The sequence below is a fragment of the Peromyscus leucopus genome, chromosome 4 (genome assembly GCF_004664715.2).
Source record: "Peromyscus leucopus breed LL Stock chromosome 4, UCI_PerLeu_2.1, whole genome shotgun sequence".
Lineage (NCBI taxonomy): Eukaryota > Metazoa > Chordata > Mammalia > Rodentia > Cricetidae > Peromyscus > Peromyscus leucopus.
The window spans coordinates 128,289,260-128,311,254 of NC_051066.1; the positions used below are offsets into that span (position 1 = coordinate 128,289,260).

Sequence of the window (21,995 nt, forward strand, 5' to 3'; positions counted from 1 at the left end):
AGCAGACATGGGGCCAGCAACCAGAGCAAAGTGTTGCGCCTATGTAGCTTGGACGAATTGTGTTGGTTACAGATATGGGTTGATGACTCTGTGTGTGTGTGTGTGTGTGTGTGTGTGTGTGTGTGTGTGTGTGTGTGTATGCACTGGTGAACCCAGAGGCCACTAGGATGTCATTACAAAGCATAATGCCACCAGGGACTACTTGCTTTCAGAGATGAGTTCACTCAAGAAACTTCCCACTGAGCAACAAGGAAACTTGAAAATGTTCCAGGGAGTTTACTTGTCATCATGGCTGTAGATGATGACATTTCATCTACAGCCATGTTTCAGCCTTTTCTGAAGAAAGCAGAGAGGTTTTAATTCTCAGAAGAGAGAAGTAACCCCAGAGGACTACAAGGGCCAGCTAACAGAAAATGAAACTCCATGGATAACGGGGGGGGGGGGGGGGGGGGGGGGGGGAGCAGGACCAACAAAAAAAACAGCTCTAAACTCAGGAGGAAAACAAAGGTAAAGGGACATCACAGAGAGTGAGCAAGCTTAGCATTCCAGGGAAGTCAGCAATGGCGGAAGGGCTACCTGGAGGCACACTTCTGAGACTTCCTAAGAAGCAGTCGAATACAGGTTGGACCACAGCCAGCTCCCGAGAACAAGCTATACCAAAGCCGACGGCATGGCATTGGCCACAGTCAGAGAAGCAGAGGAAGACGCGGCCTTGGGTAGCTACTCTCCTGTTGGCAGTAATTAGACTTAAAGAAAGAGAAACAAGGTATTAGTGGGAAGCAAGACATAAAGAGTAAATATTATGGCTAGTGAGGTGGCTTGGTAAAGGGACTTCCCCTGCAAGCCTGATGACCTGAGTTCAAGTCCTGGAGCATAAAGGTAGAAGGAAATTATACAGAGCTGTCCTCCACTCTCTACATAAGCATGACAGGACAGTCTTATACAGACACACATCATATACACACACAATAAGAACGGATTATCTAGAAATACAGGTTTTTTTAAAGCCCTAATGTGACAATCCACAGTGGTCTATTATTAATTCATTAAGGGTGACAATGGAGATGTAGACTCACTGATACAGAACAAGGAAGATGTCACTGCTGGTCCTGCTGTCGGGGGAAGGGATGGGGACCAACCGCACTTGACCCCAACTCCACACTTGACCCAGTCCTGGCCACCCAAGAGAGCACACGACGCCTCTCTCTCAGCTCTGAAGGAGTCACGTAAGCAGCCAAAGCCACGCCCTGGGGCTTGTACACCAAAGCCATTGGCTAAACAGAACAAATTCCCACAACAAAGATTTCTAGAATTTTAGGAATTAAAAGACCTTAACAGTCATGGTGAAGGGCATGTATTATTCAAATCCCTTCTGCAGTAACCACCAAGCTGATCCCAGCCTCGTAACATGATCAGTCAGCTCACTCCAAATCCAACAGCTCTTCTAGGCTTAGAAGCTCTTCCAGGCTTAACCAACTGTGTGTGTCTGCAAGACTACACACCTACCCCATCCCTCCTATGAGTCCTCCATGGCACAGACCGTCACGACTCATCCCAAATCTTGCCCTCCCGGCTCTCCACGGCACGCTCCCACCTTCAGTGGCTGCTCGGGCGCCTCTGAAAGTCATTCCACAGGGTTGCATCCAAATGGGACAGACACCTCACCACGCAAAGCCCAATCTCTCTCCAGTGATGGAAGGACACACAAGCCATGTCAAGTGCATTAATTTTAATAAGGAGGCGGGCAGCAGGGAGGGCTTCCCTGGAAGATCGGGCATGGCGCTCACCAGCATTCACGGTATTTTGGGCCACTGTTTCTCATGAGACCAGGCAGTGTTGTCTTCTACACTGGTAAGGCTGATCCTCACGTAGGGCTGGAGGCAGCACGTCTGATAAGTTCTGCAGTAGAAGTACGGATGCTCATCCTTTCTGCAGGAAGACCTGCAGAAACCTCTGTTACCCATGCACTGAAGGACAGGATTTTTGCCTGGTCAAAAAAGGGGGGAAAAAGTGACGATAATTAATTTCTGCTCACCAGTGACATAGATCGGAGAGTCGGGAGGACGGAAAAGACCTCAGGGTGACAGTGAGCACCACAGTCAAGAGGGACAGAGTCAGTTTCCTTCCCTCGTTTGTCCTGCTCCACGCAGCTGAAGGCTCTGGATGTTCAAGTGAGAAAGACAGCATAAAAATAGACGGGGCGAGGGGGGGGAGGGATGGATGGAGCAGAGCAGAGGAGCCAGAGGCAAAGCCACACAGCTAGAGACACCTTGGCCAAGGGCTCACAAACATCGCTGGGAGAAGGCTTATTCAGTAACTGTGCTGCTGGTTCTTAGTGAGAAGCGGCCGGAACAGAAGCTACATCTGCATCTCTCATTCTGCACCAAAGTCCTTTCCAAACAGATCAGGGACCTTGGTGTACAACTAGAGGCACTGAAAGCGCCAGGAGAAAACACTTGAGGATATAGGCACAGGAATTTCCTCAGTAGGATGCGAACCACACAGGAAGTAACCCCAAGAATTAACAAATGGGGTTAAATTAAATGAAAAGGCTCCTGCATAGCAAAATAAACTATCAGCAGAGCGGACAACGACGAGAGAGCAAGCTCTGTCAGCTAAACCTCAAGCCAAGGGTTACGATCTAGACTATATAAAGAGTGGCCAGAACCGACTCCATGGGCTAGAGAGTTGGCTCAGTAGCCATGAGCACTGGTTACTCTTCCAGAAGACCCAGGCTTGATTTCCATCACACACATGATGGTTCACAACCATCAGTCACTCCAGTTCCAGGGGATTCAACACCCTCTTCTGGCCTCCACAAGCACTAGGCATGCATGCGGTGCAGAGGCAAACATGCAGGCAAAATACCCATAAACATAAAATAAAATAAATAAATCTTTATTTAAAACCGCAGACACCAAAAAGCAAAACTGCCAATCAGTAAATAGGCCAATGAGCTTTTGATAACTGACAAATGGCCAGTAAGTCTTTTTGTTTGTTTGTTTGTTCGTTTTGTTTTTGAGACAGGGTTTCTCTGGGTAGCTTTGTGCCTTTCCTGGAACTCACTCTGTAGCCCAGGCTGGCCTCGAACTCACAGAGATCCGCCTGGCTCTGCCTCCCGGGTGCTGGGATTAAAGGCGTGCGCCACCACCGCCCAGTTGCCAGTAAGTCTTTGTGAAAGTATTAGATATCCATAGCCATCATGGAAATGTGAGAAAGGGGAACCCTTGTCCACGCCTGGTAAGGATGAGCTGGTGCAGCCCCTGTGAAAATGAGCCTGGAGGCTTCTAGAACAGCTAAAAACAGAGCTGTCATGTGACTCGGGTCACCTGGCATATACCCAAAGGATCATGCAGCACTTCCAGGGCCACCAGGCCACACAGTGCCACTGGAGGACACACAGAAGAGAGAATGCCCCTCCCAGCTAGGGTGGCATCAAAGGACACAAACTTGGGAGCTGGAACCTCCAAGCACACTGTAGCAAGGAGAAGCCACTCCCCACCCCTGCCTCCACGTCAGGGCAGAGCCCAGAATCTTATACTGCACAAAATGCCCAGGCCTCGACCAAAAATCACTCATCAGGACTAGGATAATCACGAGCCAAATTTTAAAAAGACCATCAACCAAACCTGTGTTCAGAGCTCCAATGGTTCATGCCTGCTCCTTCTGAACTGTACCCCCCCACAGACGCACATAGCATAGTCTCTTTAATCATTCCTATATTTAGGAGCATTTTTGTTGTCCCCAGCTGTGTGGAGGGGCGTGTGTGTGTGTGTGTGTGTGTGTGTGTGTGTGTGTGTGTGTGTGTGTGTGTGTATGTGTTTGTGCGGGTGCACATGCATGTTTGTACAGGTGGAGGCCAGACATCAACCTTGGGTGTTGTGCTCAGATGCTGTCTACCTAGTTTCTTGAGACAGGGTCTTAGTGGAACCTGACCTGGGGGATTTGGGCTGGAAGGCTTAGCTGGACCCCCAGGGATCCTCCTGTCTCTGCCCTCCCAGCACTGAGATGACAGACTCGCCAGCATGCTCAGCTTTATGTGGGGTCTGGGGATCTGAACTCGAGACCTCGAGCTCGTACAGCGAGCGCTTTATCCACTGAACCGCCTCTCCGCCCACAGATTGGAGTCATTAAAACACTCCGCTTAAAACCATGAGCTCGGGGGCTGGAGGGATGGCTCAGTGGTTATGTGAACTTGCTGTTCTTACAGAGGACCTGGGTTCAGTTTCCAGCACCCACATGGTGGCTCATAACCACCCATAACTCCAATTCTAGGGGATCCAAATCCATTTTCTGAACTCGGTAGGCACCAGGCATGCACTGGTACATATGCACACACACACACACACACACACACACACACACACGGAATGGCAGTTTGTAAAATGAATCAGATCTTAGTTTGGAGAAAAGCAATCATTAGCCTACAAAGATCAGATCAAAATTTTGGGAAAAATACAAATAAAGTCCCTTACACCGTACGTCTGGATACTTAAAAGTGATTAATCAAGCCAGCAAGAGGAAAACATAAGTAAAATATATTTTATGCTCTTTTGTGAAACAGCCCTCTGGGATGACCTAGTTAGGATTCATAATTCTTGGACTCCTCAGAGTTCCTGTAGAAGCACGGCGGATCTTAGGGCAGCTGCCCACCCTCAACCCAGCACTCCCCCCTCACACCTTCAGATCTGCACACACTAAGGAGTCGCTTGCTCTTTAGAACATGTGGTCCAAGCCCGGCCATGGCCCCTGAAAACAGAACGTGACTGACGGCTCTCCCCCTGCCTAGTGGTGCATCCCAGAAGGTTCTGTGGGTGAACCTACGGAACAGCCCACGTGGCTTCAGGAAGTAGCCTCAAGGATTCTCTGGACAGACAGCACCAGAGCCCCACTGATCAAAGCACAAGCCTGGAGGCAGGGTGGGCATCACTGGCCCCATATCTCCTCACCCAGTTGGGAGGAGCTTAGAGGGAGCCCAGAGGAAAGGCAGGGTCAGAAGTGGGGGGGTCTCTTTTCCTACTCTCTTCCTGTATCATAGTGAACTCCCATCTATCTCAATGGCATGTGTCATGCTTCATAAAGCACCCCTAGGTCCTTGACCTCACCAATAGCATAGCTCAGGGGAGAATAACTATGCTGTATAGATGAGGCCCCAAGACATCCAGTCCCACAGATTCCGCATCAGGATCCTTAAATTGCGCAGTTCTAGTCTCCCCCATGTTAAATTATCCATCCAAATGATGTAGACGTCTGTCCCGTGCCACCCCCTGACAGTGCTTACTCTTCAAAGGCCTGTGGAAACTGACAAGATGGCCATAGATGACATTTACTGAGCCCTTGGACCCTGTGCTCTGTGCCCGTTTAACAATTTTTTTATATAATTTATTTATTTTTATTTTATGAGCGTTGGTGTTTTGCCTGTATGTATGTCTGTGTGTGAGAGTGTTGGGTCCCCAGAACTAGAGTTAACAAACAGTTGTGAGCTGCCATGTGGGTGCTGGGAATTAAACCAGGGTCCTCTGGAAGAGCAGTCAGTGCTCTTAACCTCTGAGCCATCTCTCCAGCCCCACCCATTCAATTCTTATTATAACCCTGAGCTACATAAGGTTGTTGTTCGGCTTTCCCCCAAACAAGATGCTGGAGCTCTGACAGGGTTATAAACAGGATCCCTTAGTGGTAAGAGGCAGAGCCGTGATGAACAAACAAATGCATGAGAAAACGCTAAAAATGGAGCATGAACAAGTTCATCAATGTCTGAATAAATGGTATTTTTCATATTTGGAAACTTTCTGGCCCCTGGGGCTATGAGCTCTGGAGCATTACAAGGTATTTCAGCTGAAATCCAAAGATTTAGCTTCCACTCAGCCCCTGTCCACCCTTGACCAAGATGAACCAACACTCTAGGCACCCAGGGTTCCTTTAGGTCTATGGTTCTGCCCACCCCATGCTCCCCTCCGTTTATCTATGTCTCAACAGCCACTCCTGGGGCTGGCAGGTGACAACATCCCCAACACTGTGCTCCTCACTCCATTACCAAGGTCCAGCCCTGACGGCTCCTCTCTACTGCCTCTGAACCCCATCCTTCCATCTCCCCACCCCAACCCATTATGACTGACGGACACAGAAAACAACTCTGCGGGTTTTAATATGGTGTAGAGACTAAGGGACAAGAAGCAACGTCCTTTCTATCAGTAGTAGGAACTTTTCTTCTTTGTATGGATTTCTGTGGTCTGGTCAAGGATCCCATCAATGGCGACAGTAGGGAGTGTTAAGCAACGTTCAGGAACACAGCGGTGTTTGTGATTTTGGAGCATATGACACTTTCTTCATCATCCTTGCACATCACCTCAGTGTCCGTCCTTCCAACATGCATCTTTGGGGCATAGAACAATTGTTAGGCATGTGTTAGTATTGCCCAAGTGACAGACAAGAACCAGCGGAGGGCGCAGAGGTGACTGCTCTTGGAAAGCTTTCAGGAAAGTTCTTTTATATTTTTGAGACAGAATCTCAGCTCCTGGCCTGAAACTCTCTCTGTAGACCAGGCTGGCCTCAAACTCACAGAGATGCCCCACGCCTCTGCCTCCAGTGCTGGGATTAGAGGTGTGCGCCACCATGTCCAGCCAAGGAAAATTTTTTTTTCCAAGTTTCTCCCCATCTATCATCCTGCACCCCCCCCCCACCTTCTAGTCCTTCCTCCAGAATCTGTGTGTGAAGGAGTGTTCCACCTGTGGAGCCTGGGAATGATGGGAAAGGAACAATGCCCATCTTTGCATTAGTGGACTGAGGAGACTCGGTCACATTACCACAGAGCCAGCTCCCTAAGAGTTGGTGACAGAAGCCAGCTCCAGCCACAGCCCACTGTCCAGCCCCCCTGACCTCATACTCATCTAGTTAAAACTCAAGACCCAGATCAACGCTCCTGGAGGCCTCGCTCCAAGCCAAACCCAAATCCAATCAAGTCATTAGCCCAAAGCCCAGCTGCCCACCACCAAGTGGGCACCCTGCATACCAGGCGCTTACCCCCACCCTCAGCCCAAGTCCAGATTCATGCCAGCAGCAGCTGTATTTAAGCCACCCCCCAACCCACCCCACCCCCGCTCCATCTTGTACCAGGCCACCAGGAAATGCAGGTCCTCACCTCCAGTTCATGTTGACACTATCACCCCAGCCCCTGGGTGCTCCCACATCAGGAATCACCCCTAACCAAGTCCCCAACCTGAACCCAATCCTTCACCCCTCATCCATCTCCTAAGTTCCCACCAGAATTCCACTCTTGCCCCCAAGCTATCAGACCCCCAAAAACATCCTTCATGCAACCACTTAGCAAAACAGATTTTGAGAGAGAGAGAGAGAGAGAGAGAGAGAGAGAGAGAGAGAGAAGAGAGAGAGAGAGAGAGAAGCATGCATGACAGCATCTTGGGGTACCCTTTGAAGCTGTGTGAAATGGGAAACAACTTGGGTGTCGCCCCTGTGAGAGTGAAGGAAAGAAAGGCAGAGATGGACCCCGAATCCTAAAAGAACCCGAGTTACCTGACATCACCAGTTCCGTCGCCACAGATATGGCGAGAAGCAGGAGAAACAGCTTCATGGCGGCAGTGCCCAGGGGAAGGGGGCAGCTGAGCTGCAGGGTTGGAGCAGCGTGCCCTGAGGCGGGGATGAACCTCCTTTTATCAGCAGGGCTGCGGGTAGTGACTGAGAACAGGAGGTATTTGTACAAGGTCAGCCAGACTGAAGGACAGTGTGCAGCAGATGTCTCAGCACAAAATGGAGTGTGAGGAAGCTGCCGCCGCCTATACCAGGCATGACTTCCCTCCTGGGAAGGATGAGAGTGAAGCAGATTTGTCTGGACTTTTGAGACCCATGATTAATTCACACGTGAACACACGTGAAGAAATATTCAAGTTTTTCAGTTATTCAGTCTTAGCTCTCTTCTCTCTCTCTCTCTTTTTTTTTTCTTACACACAGATGTATGTCTCATGAAATCTTTAACCTTCCCGTACGTTCCACATCAAGGCCTCAGCCTGCATCTCCCTCTGCAGGCCTCCGAGCTCCCTCGGATGGCTGCTGTCTCTGCTGTCATTGCAGGCGTCTCTCACGGGTGCTCTGAAGCACAGCAAGCTCTCCTGTGGCCTTCATCGGTTCATGTGGGATTCTCACATCTACTGTACATGCATCATCTTCATTTCTCTCACTGAGATGCCCTTCAGAAGATGGTGGACTAGAAATTCCTCAGTGTGGGGAGATGGCAGAGCCTTTAACAGGTGGAGTCCACCTAGAGATGGGCAGATGGCTCAGTGGGTAGAGTATTTGTTGTGTAAACATAAAGACTTGAATTCAGATCTCCAACACTCATTTTTAAAAAAAAAAAAAGCCAGGCTCAGTAGCAAACATCTGTAATCCTAGACTGGGGAGGCCAAGACGCAGTGACCGTAGGGCTCACTGGCCAGCCTGTCTAGGCAAATCAGTGCATTCCAGATACATTAAGAGACTCAAAAAATAGGGTGGAGAGCAATTGGGAAAGACACCTGACATTAACCTCTTACACAACACACACACACACACACACACACACACACACACACACACACACGCACGCACGCACGCACGCACGCACGCACACGCACGCGCACACACACCCCAAGGCAGGACTTAGTGCAAGGTAATTAGGATTTCACAGCTAGAAGATTTGAGGGATCTGCTTAGATCCCAAGAAAGCGGATCATTGTAACAAGAATGAGATTGAGTTCTGGTCCTCTCTGGATTCCTGCTTTGTCATGTGATCTTCACTACTGGGATGCCACCCACCACGAGGCCCTGCGTGAGGTGGTTCAGGTGAGCCTGCCTAGTCAAGGAATTTCCATAAATTTGTTTTCCAGCCTTTGATATTTTGTACTAGCGACAGAAAACAGACTATTAAAGTTTACAACCCTAGCACAGGATTTCACCTGCCATGTTAAGATATTAATTCAGCTGTTTTAGTAGGCGTTGCTCCCGAACAATATTCCCAAACACACTGATTCTGTTTCTTGTCCATTTCTGTGTACAGTTAAGTACAGCAGTTTCGCAGTCAGCAGGGAGCTTGGGTCACTCCACATCCTCTCAGACGGTTTCATCTGCTGACTCGGGAGCACTTCCGGTTCCTACCATTGTGGCGTGTGGGTGGGAGTGGGATGAAGTGTGATGCTATTTCTTTGAAGGAAACCTTCAGAAGAAAGTGGCACACACCGTTTTCAGTCCACTGGCCAGAACCCATTCCCACCAAAGCCAGCTCCGGGATATGCTGGGAATATTTTCCTTTATCCTGGGCAATGAAGCCTTGCTCAAAGTCAAGGTCTGACTCATTAAAGGACCCGACACTGAGGAGAACTAGAGATTTTAGAACCTAGCTTTATATACAGAATAATATTTAGCCGGGCGGTAGTGGTGACGCCTTTAATCCCAGCACTCGGGAGGCAGAGCCAGGTGGATCTCTGTGAGTTCAAGGCCAGCCTGGACTACCAAGTGAGTCCCAGGGAAGGCGCAAAGCTACACAGAGAAACCCTGTCTCGAAAAACCAAAAAAAATAAAAAATAAAAAAAAAAAATAAACATCTGCAGACTTAATAAATAATAACGATTACTCCACTGAGTAAATGATTATAGAAAATCAATAGCTCGCACTGGGTGATGCTATGAAAGTGGTCACGTAAGGAAGGCAGTCAGCGCCCTTCCGAGGGCCAAGCAGTTCACCAGATTTGGAGATAGCGAGGTCTGCCTCCTGGTTTGCTGTGTTCTTTTTAATTCTTAAATTATGTTTTGTGAGTGCGTGTGCTCAGATGGTATCCGATAGCCTGTGGGTTGCATATGTAGTGGATGTGGGTGTGTGCATTCATGCTGCCAGTGTGGTTCGTGGCTGAGCAGGGGTTTGCAAACGCCCCTCCGCTGTCAGACCTTCAAACAGGGTGTCCACTCTCAGTCCTCCCTACACCCTGTGACCCTGGAACGTGACAGTGGCTTGGGAATTCTCCTACTGAGCTGGAGATGAGGGACAAAGCTAGGGGGAGTGACTGGCGGAGATGTGGGGAGCTGGGGCTGCCGCTGGAGGCAGGGCCTGGGGTGATGAGGGAGGAGGGGAGCTTTGGCCAGAGGGCCAACTTGAGAGCCGTTGCTGTGTGGTGTCTGTGGGAGACAGGATGAGGACAAACTGTAGTGACCAGCTTTAAAAGTCTCCCACACAGGAACAGCCTGGCCTGGCCAGCTCTGCAGGCCTGCCCACCCTCCACCCTTCCAATCTGGGCAACTACGAATCCCACGTGGAGGAGAAGAGGGGACGCTGGTGATCAGGGTCCCACCAACGGGCCTGTATAGGGCTTCAACCTGATCTCCCGGGCTCCTCTCACTAAAGCTGTTCAGTCAACAACAAGATCAAAGAGGTGGGAAGCCCCGCACACCGCGAAGTCTTTGACGAAGACCTTCTCCTCTGTGCATTCACACTCCATCTGACCGAGGGCCTGTGGGGCCTGTGGCCCAGGGGGAGGCAACATGGATGGCCAAGGTTTCAGAAAGCATGGCGAGAGTATCATGGAGAGGCCAGGAGCCTAGCCAATCCTCCACATCTCTATAAGAGATGCAGATGCCAGAGTGAAGTATTTCATCTACAGATTTGTGTGTGTGTGTGTGTTGAGGGTTGAAGCCAGGGGCTGGTACATGCTACACACGTGTTCTACCAACCAAGCTACATTTCTAGTCCTTTTTTCTGTAATTCTTCAAAACAGTAAGATCAAAATCGCATCACCCTCAGATCTCAGGAAATGCTGTATGATTTTATTTACTTTAACCTGGTGAGATGTTCATTGTCCATTATTATTGGATTCACGCCATTCTGTTCTCAATTTGATCCTTCCAGGACCTCCAGTGTCTAGGAATGAGGGTCCCAGTCCTTAGCCATGACCTTGTGTATGGAGTCAAGAATGCCTTGGGTGAGTGTGTAAAGATGGAATGAAGTCCTGAGTGACTACACATTCACTGTTTGACATGAGCATGGCCACATTAAGGACCAAGACCTCGGACCCGCAGAAACTTAGAGAGGCAAAGCCTTTCTCTGGTCCAAGCAGAAGTGTTTACAAAATTGACCAGTGTGTGCAAAGAGAGACAGCTGCAGCTTCCCCCTCCTGGAAGTTTACATTCTGAGACTGCTCACCTACAGAGACCTCCCAGCAAGACTAGCTAAATGTAATAAACGTGCGGAGATTCCAGGTTGGTGAGGTAGCCGATGCCACTCCATCCAAGCGCACAAGGCCCGCCTGCCCCCTGTGTTTCTGTACGTGTCTGTGTATCTGTCCTTTCTCCACTCCCTTGCCGCCACTAGTCGGTTTCCAAAGTCAAGCCTGCTGGGATGCAGCAACTTTGGTCTTTGCCTCTTCGCTTCTCGGGCCAGGGGTGGCTAAGGCCCTCTGGCTGCTCCCTGGATGGTTCGAAGCGCTGCAGAATTGCTGTTCCCAGGGAAGCCTCACCAAAGCCCAGGCTGCTCCCTCTTGCCACAGCGCTGCTGTTCACATGCCAAACCCATCTCCTCTCTCATCCCAGTGAGGCCCAGCCTCCATGTATTAACCGGGGTCCTCCAGAAACCAAAAAGAAAGACAAATGTGCAAGTTCGTCTTTTAGATGTGGGTTTATTCTACTGGATAACAAAATGCGGTGGAAAGAATCCAACAGCACGTGTCCTGCTGCAGAGAGGAGAAGCCAGTGGCTGCTTGGTCCACGAGGTTGGGTGACCACTGGTACCAAAGGCCTAGTGGGTTCCCGGAGCGTCACCAGTCCTCAGTCCATGCTGGAGGCCTGAAGAAGCTGGCTCCAGGGTCAGCAAAGGAATCGGTAGCAGCGATGGGTGCATGAACTTGGTGGAGGCCCACAAAGCGCACAGCAAATAATCGTCCTCCCCCCTTCCTTTTGTCGGTCTGGGTTGTTACCAGACCATGTCATTCCCATCAGTCAAGAACATCCCCCACAGATGCATCCACAGCCCACAGGCAATTCCTCTCTGAGGATCCTAATCAGGTGGACATGCCGAGAGGACAGCCACCTGAAATGGCTTCCTTGGGCCTAGATCTCCCTAATGAAGACAGCAGGCAGGCAAGGCAAGGAGCAGTCTTCTTGACTGCTCCCAGAACATGTGCACACCACACACACACACACACACACACACACACACACACACACACACACATTCAGTTTCCCAATTAAAAAAGGAAGACCACTCAGCACACAAGGTCTGACTTCTCCTTCAGACAGAGCAGAAAAGTATTATGTTTTCACAGATGCCCACGCAAATGAAATAGAGAAAAATTATACCTAAGTACTACATTGAAGTCTTGTGAAGATCTACTTATGCTTATTTTATGTGTGTAGGTGTTTTGCCTATATGCATATAAGGGCACTGTGTGCTTGCCTGGCACCAGAAGAGAGCGTCTGATCCCCGGAACTGGAGTTAACAGAGGGCTGTGAGTGGCCATGTGAGTGCTGGGATTGGAATCCAGGATGTCTGCAAGAACAGCAAGTGCCCCAATACCCCTAAGACTCTTCAGCCCCTATGTTAAATTCTTAGAATGTCACTTCCACACACTATTTTTTAAGCACAATAAATGCATGTTTATGTTCTTATTAATACACACCAGTCTTGAGAGCAGGTCGTACCCCTCTCGTATGCCATGTGGTGGCATGGGTGAGGGAAAGATGCCCTGCTCCCCTCGCCCGATGCCACCTGCAGCAGGTGGGGGGCCTGATTCAACCCCTCACCAGCTGCAGCTCTCAGGAAAGCAGGCCCTGCTCCTCGCCTGGGCCGCACAGCGGAGCTCACCCTGTCGGCAGAGGCATGGGGGAGCTGGCCCTGAAGGTGTGAGAGTGGGATGGCTGGCCGCACGCACCCCCCTCATCCGCCACTTGATGGAGAGGGCAAGGGAAAGATGCCCTGGCCCCTACCACTGTGGTGGTCTAGGGAGCCGGCCCTCCCCCTCCCCCCTTAGCAGCTGCAGCAGCTCTCCTGGGCAGCACAGCAGAGCCAAGCCTATGGACAGAGGGGTACTGGTGAACCAGCCCTGAGAATGTGAGCGTGGGAGATCTGGCCTCACCTCTCGTCTGCCATATGGTGGTGTGGGCAGGGGAAACATGCCCCATCCCTGTCCTCATTCCTGTCCCTCGCTGCCTATAGAGGTGGGAGAGCTGGCCCTGAGTGAGGTCTTAAGAGCAGGGGAGCTGTCCCTGCCCTCACCAGCTGCAGCACTCAGGAGAGTGGCCCCTGCACCTTGCCTGGACCACACAGTAGAGCTGGCCCTGGTGACCCAGATGTGGGAGAGCTGACCCTGGGTGTGTGAAAGCAGGAGAACTTGCCCCGCCCCTTGCTCATTGTGGCAAGGGATGAACTAGCCAGGGCAATGCTGGAGAGCTCACCCTGGTGGTGAGGACAGGGGAGAGCTGGTGGGCTGGCCAACCCTGCAACTACCCAGGACCAGAACCAGGGTAATGAGTTGGCCCACCCCAATATCCACCCCATCTGTGATCTGCTGGGAGATCCCCACGTGAAGGGACCAGTCCTGCAGACCCAAAGCTGTAGGATCTCCACGACACAGAGCAACAACAGGATATTCAGGAGGAGTCCCAGACAGAGGCCAGCATCGATAGTGCAGCAGAAATCGGAGGCCTCGAGCCAAATCAATGACTCTCTGCAGTGAACACTTGCAAGTGAAGATCTAGGGACAAAAGGGTTTACTGTGTGACTCACTGTGATACACCACAGCTTCCACGATGAGATTTTTCCTCTTTTCCTTTTTTTTTTTCTTTTCTTCTCTTAAATTTTAGTTTATTTTGGTGTGGGCAGTTGCAAAGGCGGAGGGCAGATAAGAAGGTGTGGGGAAATGAAGGGGATTGAGATGCATGATGTGAAAAACACAAAGAACAAATAAAAAGAAAGTTTAAAAAAATACACACCAGTCTTGGTCTAAAGACAAGAGCACCTCGTCATTGGTGAGAGAAGCTGCCACCTGGGGCTGAAGTGCCCAGTGCCTGGTATGCCAAGGGTCCTGGGTTTCATACCCAGCATGGCAAAATAAATAAATAAATAAATAAATAAAATAAAATAAAATAAATGTCACCCTTGGCTAGGACTAGGGCGCAATGAGACATGAAGCCAAGGGACGACATTTTAGAAAGCATTAACCTGAAAGTACCCCAAGAGTAACAGTACCCCGAGAGTCAGTGCTTGTTGGTGGGTCCAATCCAAGGCATCTCCTCCCCACATGCTAGGCCTGGCTCCGGCAAAGGGAAACTCCAGACGGAGGCAAAACTGGTAGCACTTTTCGCTCAGTGGCCATGGACTCCTCTTCAAACTCAGCTACTGGGGCCCTTCCTGTCTGGGAGTCACTCTGTCCTTTGTGTGTTTGTGGAAAGGACAATCATCTCCTCCTCTAGAAGATGCTAAAGATTCCTACCTGACTGTTGCACACTTATAATCCCAGCACTCAAGAGGCTGAGGCAGGTGGGTCTTTGTGAGTTCAAGACCAGCCTGGTCTACATAGCAAATTCCAGGACAGCCAGTGCCCTGAAGGCTACCCATCACTAACAGTCAGAGTCCACCGTCTATCTGCTGTTGGTCCCTCTCCTTCCCTAATGTACCGCTGCTTTAGTTATCACCAGCATAGTTAAGACCCAGTGTCAGAGACACCAACTCCTAACGGCACATCTTCAAATTAAGTTTGGACATTTCAAAGCTTTGAAAGTCTAAGGCTCAGTTGCTTACCCAGAATTGAGTCCAAGGCCATCCCCCTCTTTGTGTCTGGAGGAGACACAGAGTAACTGCTGAGGCCCTGTGGAAGATGGGAGACAAGGATGCTGACATTTTATCTGAGCCTGTTCCGGAGCTTATCACTTCCTGGAGCTCCTTGCTCCTCTGGTATCTGTCCTCCAGCTTCTTATCGCCACTCCGGCCTCCGCTTTTCTGGAGGCTTCTCCGCCCCTCAGTACTTCCTTTGTCTTCTTCCCCCAGAACCAGCCACTGCCCGCCTGAGGCAGATAATGCTTTCCCTGCTCCAAGTGTGGACTTTGCTGACTTCTCCCCATTAAAAACGGCCCAGGCTACTGTAAACTCAATAGAAAAAAGAGAGAAGCAGAAAACCAACTCATATCCCATTGCCGATGGGCCAAGGACAAAGATGTTGGGGAGGGGAAGGTAGAACTTAAGATTTCCTGTCCTAAAGCCAGCTGTTCAGTTTGTCTGGCTGTTTTGAGACAGCGTCTCAATAGCCTAGTTGGCCTCAGATTCCTGATCCTCCCGCCTCTACCTCCCAAGTGCTGGGTACGCACCACTACATGCAGCAAAACAAGCATTTTAAAACAAGCTCCATAACCTTTGAAAAATACTCAAGAAATTATTGTTAAATAAATACCAACTAGAGATCCAAAGTTCTCTCCTGAGTACAGGCATAAGAGCAGGGCTTTCAGCCATTTTCAGGGGTTTTGTTGTGGTAATTCTGGATTCCTAAGCCTGGTGCAGGATTGCTCTTTGGTCCTCTTGTGGCTGGATGTGGCCATGACACTGATGTTGCTAGTGAGCTATGTTTTCACTAAGGTCAGACCAGCTAACTGCCAGTGGAGAGATCCAGAGCTCTCTCTCCTGCTCCAACATCAGCAAAACTGTCTGGTCAGGATTTCACAATAAGATATTATGGAGAAGCAACCCCAGCTGAGTGGTGAGTGGATATGGAGCAGGACAGGACGGAAAGTCTGCTCAAAAGCTAATCTACATTTATTTATTCCTTGTTTGTTTACGTGCACACCTGTGCTAAACTAGAGCACGGAAGTCAGAGGCCAACCATGGGAAGCTGCCTCTCACCTCCTACTATGTGGGTCCTGGGGATCAAACTCAAATCACCAGGCTTGGCAAGCACACTTGGATTCAGATTTTAGTGACTCTTGTGGATAAACTAAACAGGTTTTGCTTTATGACATGGCCTTGAGTCTTTGATGACCAGAGACGGAATGTCATGGTTAAAAGCTATGTGTTTGGATGTCAAGTTGATAAGGAGTACACTTGCAATGGTTAATTTTGACTGCCAAATTTACTGGATTAAGGGAATAGGGCATTAAGGAGGAATAACCATGTGTCTATGAGGGAGTTTCCAGAGAGTCTTCACTGAGGAAGAAAGGCCCACCCTGTGTGAGGGGCATCATTCCGTGGATCGGTGGTCCAGACTAAAAATGAAGCAGCTGGTTTGGGGAGGAACACGTGACCATCAGAGCTCACCTCACACTGCTTGTCGACTACAGATGCTGTTTGACCAGCTGCCTCCCAGCCCAGGCACCATGTCTTCCTCTGCGTGGCTGACTGTCTCTTAAACCCTCCCTCCCTTCAGTTGCTTCCTGTCAAGCACTTTGTCACAGCAACAAGGAAAAGTTCCCAGCGCTGTGATGGATGGATGCCATGTTAACCCTCTCACGGCCCAGATGTCTGTCATCGGCACGCTGCACCGTCTAAGTTCACATGGTTTTCCTTGACCATCAGGCCTCATTAACACTTTAAAGACATGTTAAGGAAGGCGTGAGATTCCAAGCCTGCACTGCCCCTAATATGTGGTAGACCCAGCTGCCCTGGCTGAGTGTACAGTTGTTAATACACTATTTGTGTACGTTTCCATCCCATCGGGCATGACAAGGAGCATGGAAATGGCCGGGTACATGAGGGATCTGGGTTCGCACTTCCCTAAGGCCTAAAGATGTTGGTCATTTTTTCATGTAATTATTGGTCATTTTTGTTCTTTGTGAGTCCTTTATATGTCCTGGATACTAGTCCTCTGTCAGATAAATAGCTTGCAGACACCTCCCCATTCTGTATTTAAAATGGCGACCAGCCAGGCGGTGGTGGCACGTGCCTTTGCTCACAGCACTCAGGAGTCAAAGGCAGGTGGATCTCTGTGAGTTCAAGGCCAGCCTGGTCTACAGAGTGAGTCCCAGGACAGCCAGGACTGTTGCACAGAGAAACCCTGTCTCAAGCCACTCCCTGACACCTCTCCCCCCTCAAAAAAAAAAAAAAAGAAAAAGAAAAAGAAAAAGAAAAGAAAATAGCAATCATTAAAGAAAAATAAAATCCTGGAGAGGGTGAAAGGGAAACAGAATTCTTGCATCCTGCTTCTGGCAATGTAAATTAGTGTGGCCACCATGGAACTGCACATGGAGTTCCTCAAACAATAGAAATTAGCTGCCACAGCATTGCTGTCCCAGCCCTGGACACACGCCGAAGGAAGGTAGACCAGCAGGTGTTATTGCTGCCCGCATATCTGTGACTGTCACAGCACTGCTCACAGCAGCCACGTCATGAAGACATCCTGAGTGCCCAGCAGCCGAGGAGTGGGTGAAGAACACATGGACTGGTCAGGTGCAGTGGTTCAGACCGGTAACTGAAACACTCAGGAGGCTGTTTCAGTGCCAGGGTAGCCTGGGCTATAGAGTGAGACCTTGTGTCAGAAACCAGATGGAAGGCAGTGGGGGTGGGGCTGTGGAATACACAGACAATGAAGTGTTTGTTATTCATTCACGAAGGATGAAGCCACTCCATCTAAAGGAGAACGGGCAGCAGTCAAGATGGCCCTGTGAAGCAAACAGAGGTTTGTGGGGAAAGTGTAAGAAAGTAATGGAATGAACATGATCAAAACATACTGTATGCCAGATGCAAATGTCACAATAAAACTACTGTCCTGCGCAGTCAATGTGCCCTAATAGTATATGTAAGAAGTAAAGCATGTGAGGGGGGTGACAGGCCACACACAAACAGGACAATACTGTAGGTGAGAGAATTGGGGGTACGCATAGTTTGGCATTTCCAGGGATTGCAGAATCATAGACCACAGGAATAACTACACTTACACCATGTCTAGATTACTTATAATTCTTAATACAGTGTAAATGCCATGTGTATAGTTCTTGAATATACTGTTTAGAAACAACTAGAAAAGGCAGCCTGCGCCAGTAACGATGAAATTTGTTCTGAATATTTTTGCCATGCAGTTAGTTAGCCCCACAGACGTGGAACTCCTAAGGAAGGGGAACTAAACGCACAAATGCACCTTTTGACCACACGTCTTCTGCTGACATTTGGCTACATGTACATATATACACGAAGAGGCAAACCCAGAAGTCAGCCAATGTTGCTTTAATGAAGCTCAGGGGACAGCCGAAGTCAGACTCTGGGTGGGTCCACCTTCATTTTGTCACCTCGGGCTTCAGAGTGCTAATCCGAATCCTGTGACAGCTGTGGTACATTCTTGGGCTTCACACAGCACAATTTGCCACTCCGGCAAAAGATGTAGACCTTTTCATCCTTGATGCATTGGTCACGGCAGGTACCCTGACATTTCCAGCACTTTTCAGTGTTCCCTAAACCAGAGCACAAACAAGGATGCCTGGATCAGTCACGAGGTTCCAGGTAGAGACCAGAGGGCCAGTCAATAAAAGGGCAGCCATGGAAGGAGCGGTCACCTCTAGGGGTTTAGGGAGGTCATATCACCCCACATCCTCTGTGGACACTCCATCTCAATCCCAGCCTTCATAAATGTTCCCTCTTGGAAATGCAGTGGGTTACAAGGGTTAACGGCACAGTGGGTTATGACGCTAACAAAATGAACGTCGGACTCTATACCCCTGGGTTTGAAATCTGTGTCCCAAGCCACCCGGCAGTCCCTGAGCTGGTGACTTACTTCTTAAGAATCTGTTCCCTCTTTTCTACAAGGAGATGGAGGTGTCTCAGAGAGCTATGGCTATCAGTAGTGTAGGGGGAGAAGCTCAGTTGGTGCTTGCCTAGCATGTTTGAAGCACTGGGTTCCAGCCCTGGCACAGCATAGACTGGGCATGATGGCCACAGCTAGGAGGTCAAGGGTGAGTTCAGCAACACACAGTGAGTTCGAGACCAGCCTCAGTACATGAGACCCTGTCTCAAAAGAAATAAAAGTAAAAGGCAAAATAAAACTAATTATTAACTAATTTGTGTAAAAAAAAACACTAGTATTAAATAAATCCAGCCAAGGAATGACAGGACCTCAGCAAAGATTGAACAGTTGGAATTGCTTTACAAGGAAAAAAAAAAAAAACCCTGAACTTGAAGGGACACATTAGCCGATAATGAAACCTAATGGCTTAAGAGAAATGCAAAGTGGAAAGGATATTTAAATAAAGAAGAAAAGACCCACAATTGGTCAAAATGCAGAGAATTAATGGCTGTAGGGAGTCTGACCCAATTACTCTATCTACAATACAACCCATCCACCGAAGACTTGGGGTATATTGCAGAAGAGAAGAGGAAAGACAGCAGGCGACAGAGGACCAGGACACCAGCTGCTTCCGTCTTCTAGATGTGACTGGGATGCTATGCCCATGAAACCTAACAATATGGCTGCTTAAGCAAGATCTGCATGACCACACCAGTAGATATGACAGTGTGGATGGGGAAAATCCCACCAGACCCTACCCCCTAGACAAAGAGCCACAGGCAATCAATGGCTGCTCGGAGCGGGGAGAGTCAGTTTTCTCCAGGGATGAGCTCCCTGATAAGTTACCCCAAATGGTCAGCCCTAAACATATATGCATATGAGCAGCACTGTATGAATGAATGAATTCAGGAGAATATGTACATATATAGGAAGAGATCATAAATTCAAGATGGAGTGTCGGGGACACAGTGGAGTTGGAACTCAGAGAAAAGAGGTAGAAATTATATAAAGTACTTGTGCATGAAATTCTCAAAAGCTATAAAATATTTTAATACAGAAAGGAAGGAAGAGTGAATCCTAACCAGTAGACCACCAGACACTGGAAAGGAAGCATGAAATAAGAAGAACCAATAGAAGTGCCAGCCGCTGATTAGAAATCCAACACACCCCAACGAGGAGGCACTACAGAAAATTAAGAAGGAAACAGAGCAACACATTAAACTATGTTCAATAACATTTCCTCCGATAGAGAAATGCATACCAAAAGGGCATAGTGTGTGCCTGAGAGGGCTGAACCAAAATGGGATGATTGTAGCAGCATTACTGGGCACTACACAAAAAGGAAACAAAAATGTTTTGGGCAATCAGGCTGTGCACATGCGCACGTGGGCAAACACACACACGCGCGCGCACACACACACACACACACACACACACACACATGCACGCACGTACGCACGCATGCACTCGCGGAGGGCAGGGTTAGACTGAAACTTATTGATAATCATGCTTTATGCCAGAATAAAGATTGGTGTCATGTATTTAAGATACTCATGCCTTTCAAGGACAAAGGATAGCAAGGAACTGTTCACATCTGAAACTGGACAAATACTGCCTCCACGTGCCTTTCCTATGGACTCTAACAGGGAAAGAGCTTCAGATTAGCAAATTACACACAGGACTAACTGTGAAATACACAGTGCCTTACAGAAACTCAAACTAAATGACAAGTTAAAATCAGGCCACCAGAGCTCAGTAACAGAGTGCCTGCCTAGCATGAACCATAAAAATATAAAAATAAAATGAGTACATAAAAGACCCAGTGGGCTACGTGTCCTGATGAAAGAGACATACAGCACAATACAAAGACGGGAGTGTACTGAGAACACGTGCAGAAATTGTCGACGGCTTGAGAACACGCTACTGTAGAGGTATTTGTGGTAAGAGACACTGAAATAAGGAAGTGAGGTATGGCCTATCATTCCTAGCAGGCCAGCCAGGTGTGTGACTCAGTGGCAGTGTGCTCCCCCTAATATCCACGAGACCCTGGGTTCCATCTCCACCACTGCCAAAAGAAAGAGAAATAGAGGAACATAGAGGCAGGCTGTGAATTTGAATCAGAAGTACCAGTAGGAATTCCTGGGTGTTTGTTTTTAATAGATTTTCCCCCCCATTTCTGGTCACTGCAAAGCTTAGAGACCAGTAGAAATTAGTACCCAACTCTTGGAAACTGGAAGCTGGAAACTATTTCTTGGTCAGGAAATTACAAGACAAGCCTGAAGCAGCCTATCACACCAGAGACTGAGGAAGCTACGACAAGTAGGACTCCAGCAGAAAGATGGACACCTCAGATCAAAGACTCTCCCACTGCCAGAGGCGAGGAGCTTGTACAGCAATCGGAAGGGTGGCAGCAACCAATTTAACATGGAGCTTAGAACCATTAGTCTAATCTCTGTGAGTTCAAGGTCAGCCTGATCTACAAAGTGAATCCCAGGACAGCCAAGGCTGTTACACAGAGAAACCTTGTCTTGAAAAACAAAAACAAACTAAAAAAAAAACCCACTAGTCTAAAATAAATCATATTTAGCTGAGCAATGATGAATCCCCTGTCTCCTGAATCCAGCTGTTATTGTGAGAGGAAGAAGGAGGATTGGAGAAGGCCGGGAGACCTAACCATTTCTCCAAGGCAGAATCATATCACAAATCACAGGAGATGATGCAATTGACTTCCAGACCTTTATGTAACCCTGCACCTCTAACTCCCACCTCCTGCTAGCAGAATGGAAGTTCCTGGGAACTCTCTGATGAATTACAGAAAACGAAGAAGCTGCCTCCGTGGCACACCAAAATTTCGGTGTGCCCAGTCTTGACCTGTCAATCAAATTTGTTACATCAAAATCAGAAATTAGGAAGTTGAAATGCAGAGGAGCGAGTTGGCTTGCAGGTTCTAACCCAAGATCTGAGGCTCTTCCCACTGCCCCAGACAGTGTCTCATACCCATCCGGCATTCCACCCAGGCCCTAAGTACCCTGGCCAGCCCCACTGTCCAACTCTGACCCTCTGAAGGGGTCTAGGTTACCTGGAGTGACCTGGGATAGCAGCAGCAGCAGAGCCGCAGTGAACACCACAGTCTTCATGGCTTCAGGAATCCTGAGGTGTTGGCTGTGTCTGGCAAAGTCCAGGGCAATGGGAGAAGGCTCTGGATCCCTGCTCCTTGTAATCAGCTGGGACACGTGTCCTCAGAGGCCCACGCGCACAGTCTGCCCTG

The 21,995-nt window shown here is 48.9% G+C and overlaps 2 protein-coding genes across 2 annotated transcripts; both read right to left on the minus strand.

Moving 5' to 3' along the window:
• Positions 1 to 1,714: 1,714 nt before the first annotated feature.
• On the minus strand, positions 1,715 to 7,731 carry Defb119 (defensin beta 119). Its single transcript, XM_028887515.2, has 2 exons — positions 7,531 to 7,731; positions 1,715 to 1,987 (listed from the first exon to the last, which is right to left on the minus strand). Exons 1-2 carry the CDS (start codon positions 7,586 to 7,588, stop codon positions 1,794 to 1,796), a joined length of 252 nt encoding a protein of 83 aa, XP_028743348.1. The 5' UTR covers positions 7,589 to 7,731; the 3' UTR covers positions 1,715 to 1,793.
• Positions 7,732 to 18,159: 10,428 nt separating this feature from the next.
• LOC114705596 (beta-defensin 122-like) lies at positions 18,160 to 21,995 on the minus strand. The gene is made up of 2 exons (XM_028887517.2): positions 21,807 to 21,995; positions 18,160 to 18,398 (listed from the first exon to the last, which is right to left on the minus strand). The coding sequence occupies exons 1-2, from the start codon at positions 21,862 to 21,864 to the stop codon at positions 18,253 to 18,255; spliced, it is 204 nt and encodes a 67-aa protein (XP_028743350.1). The 5' UTR covers positions 21,865 to 21,995; the 3' UTR covers positions 18,160 to 18,252.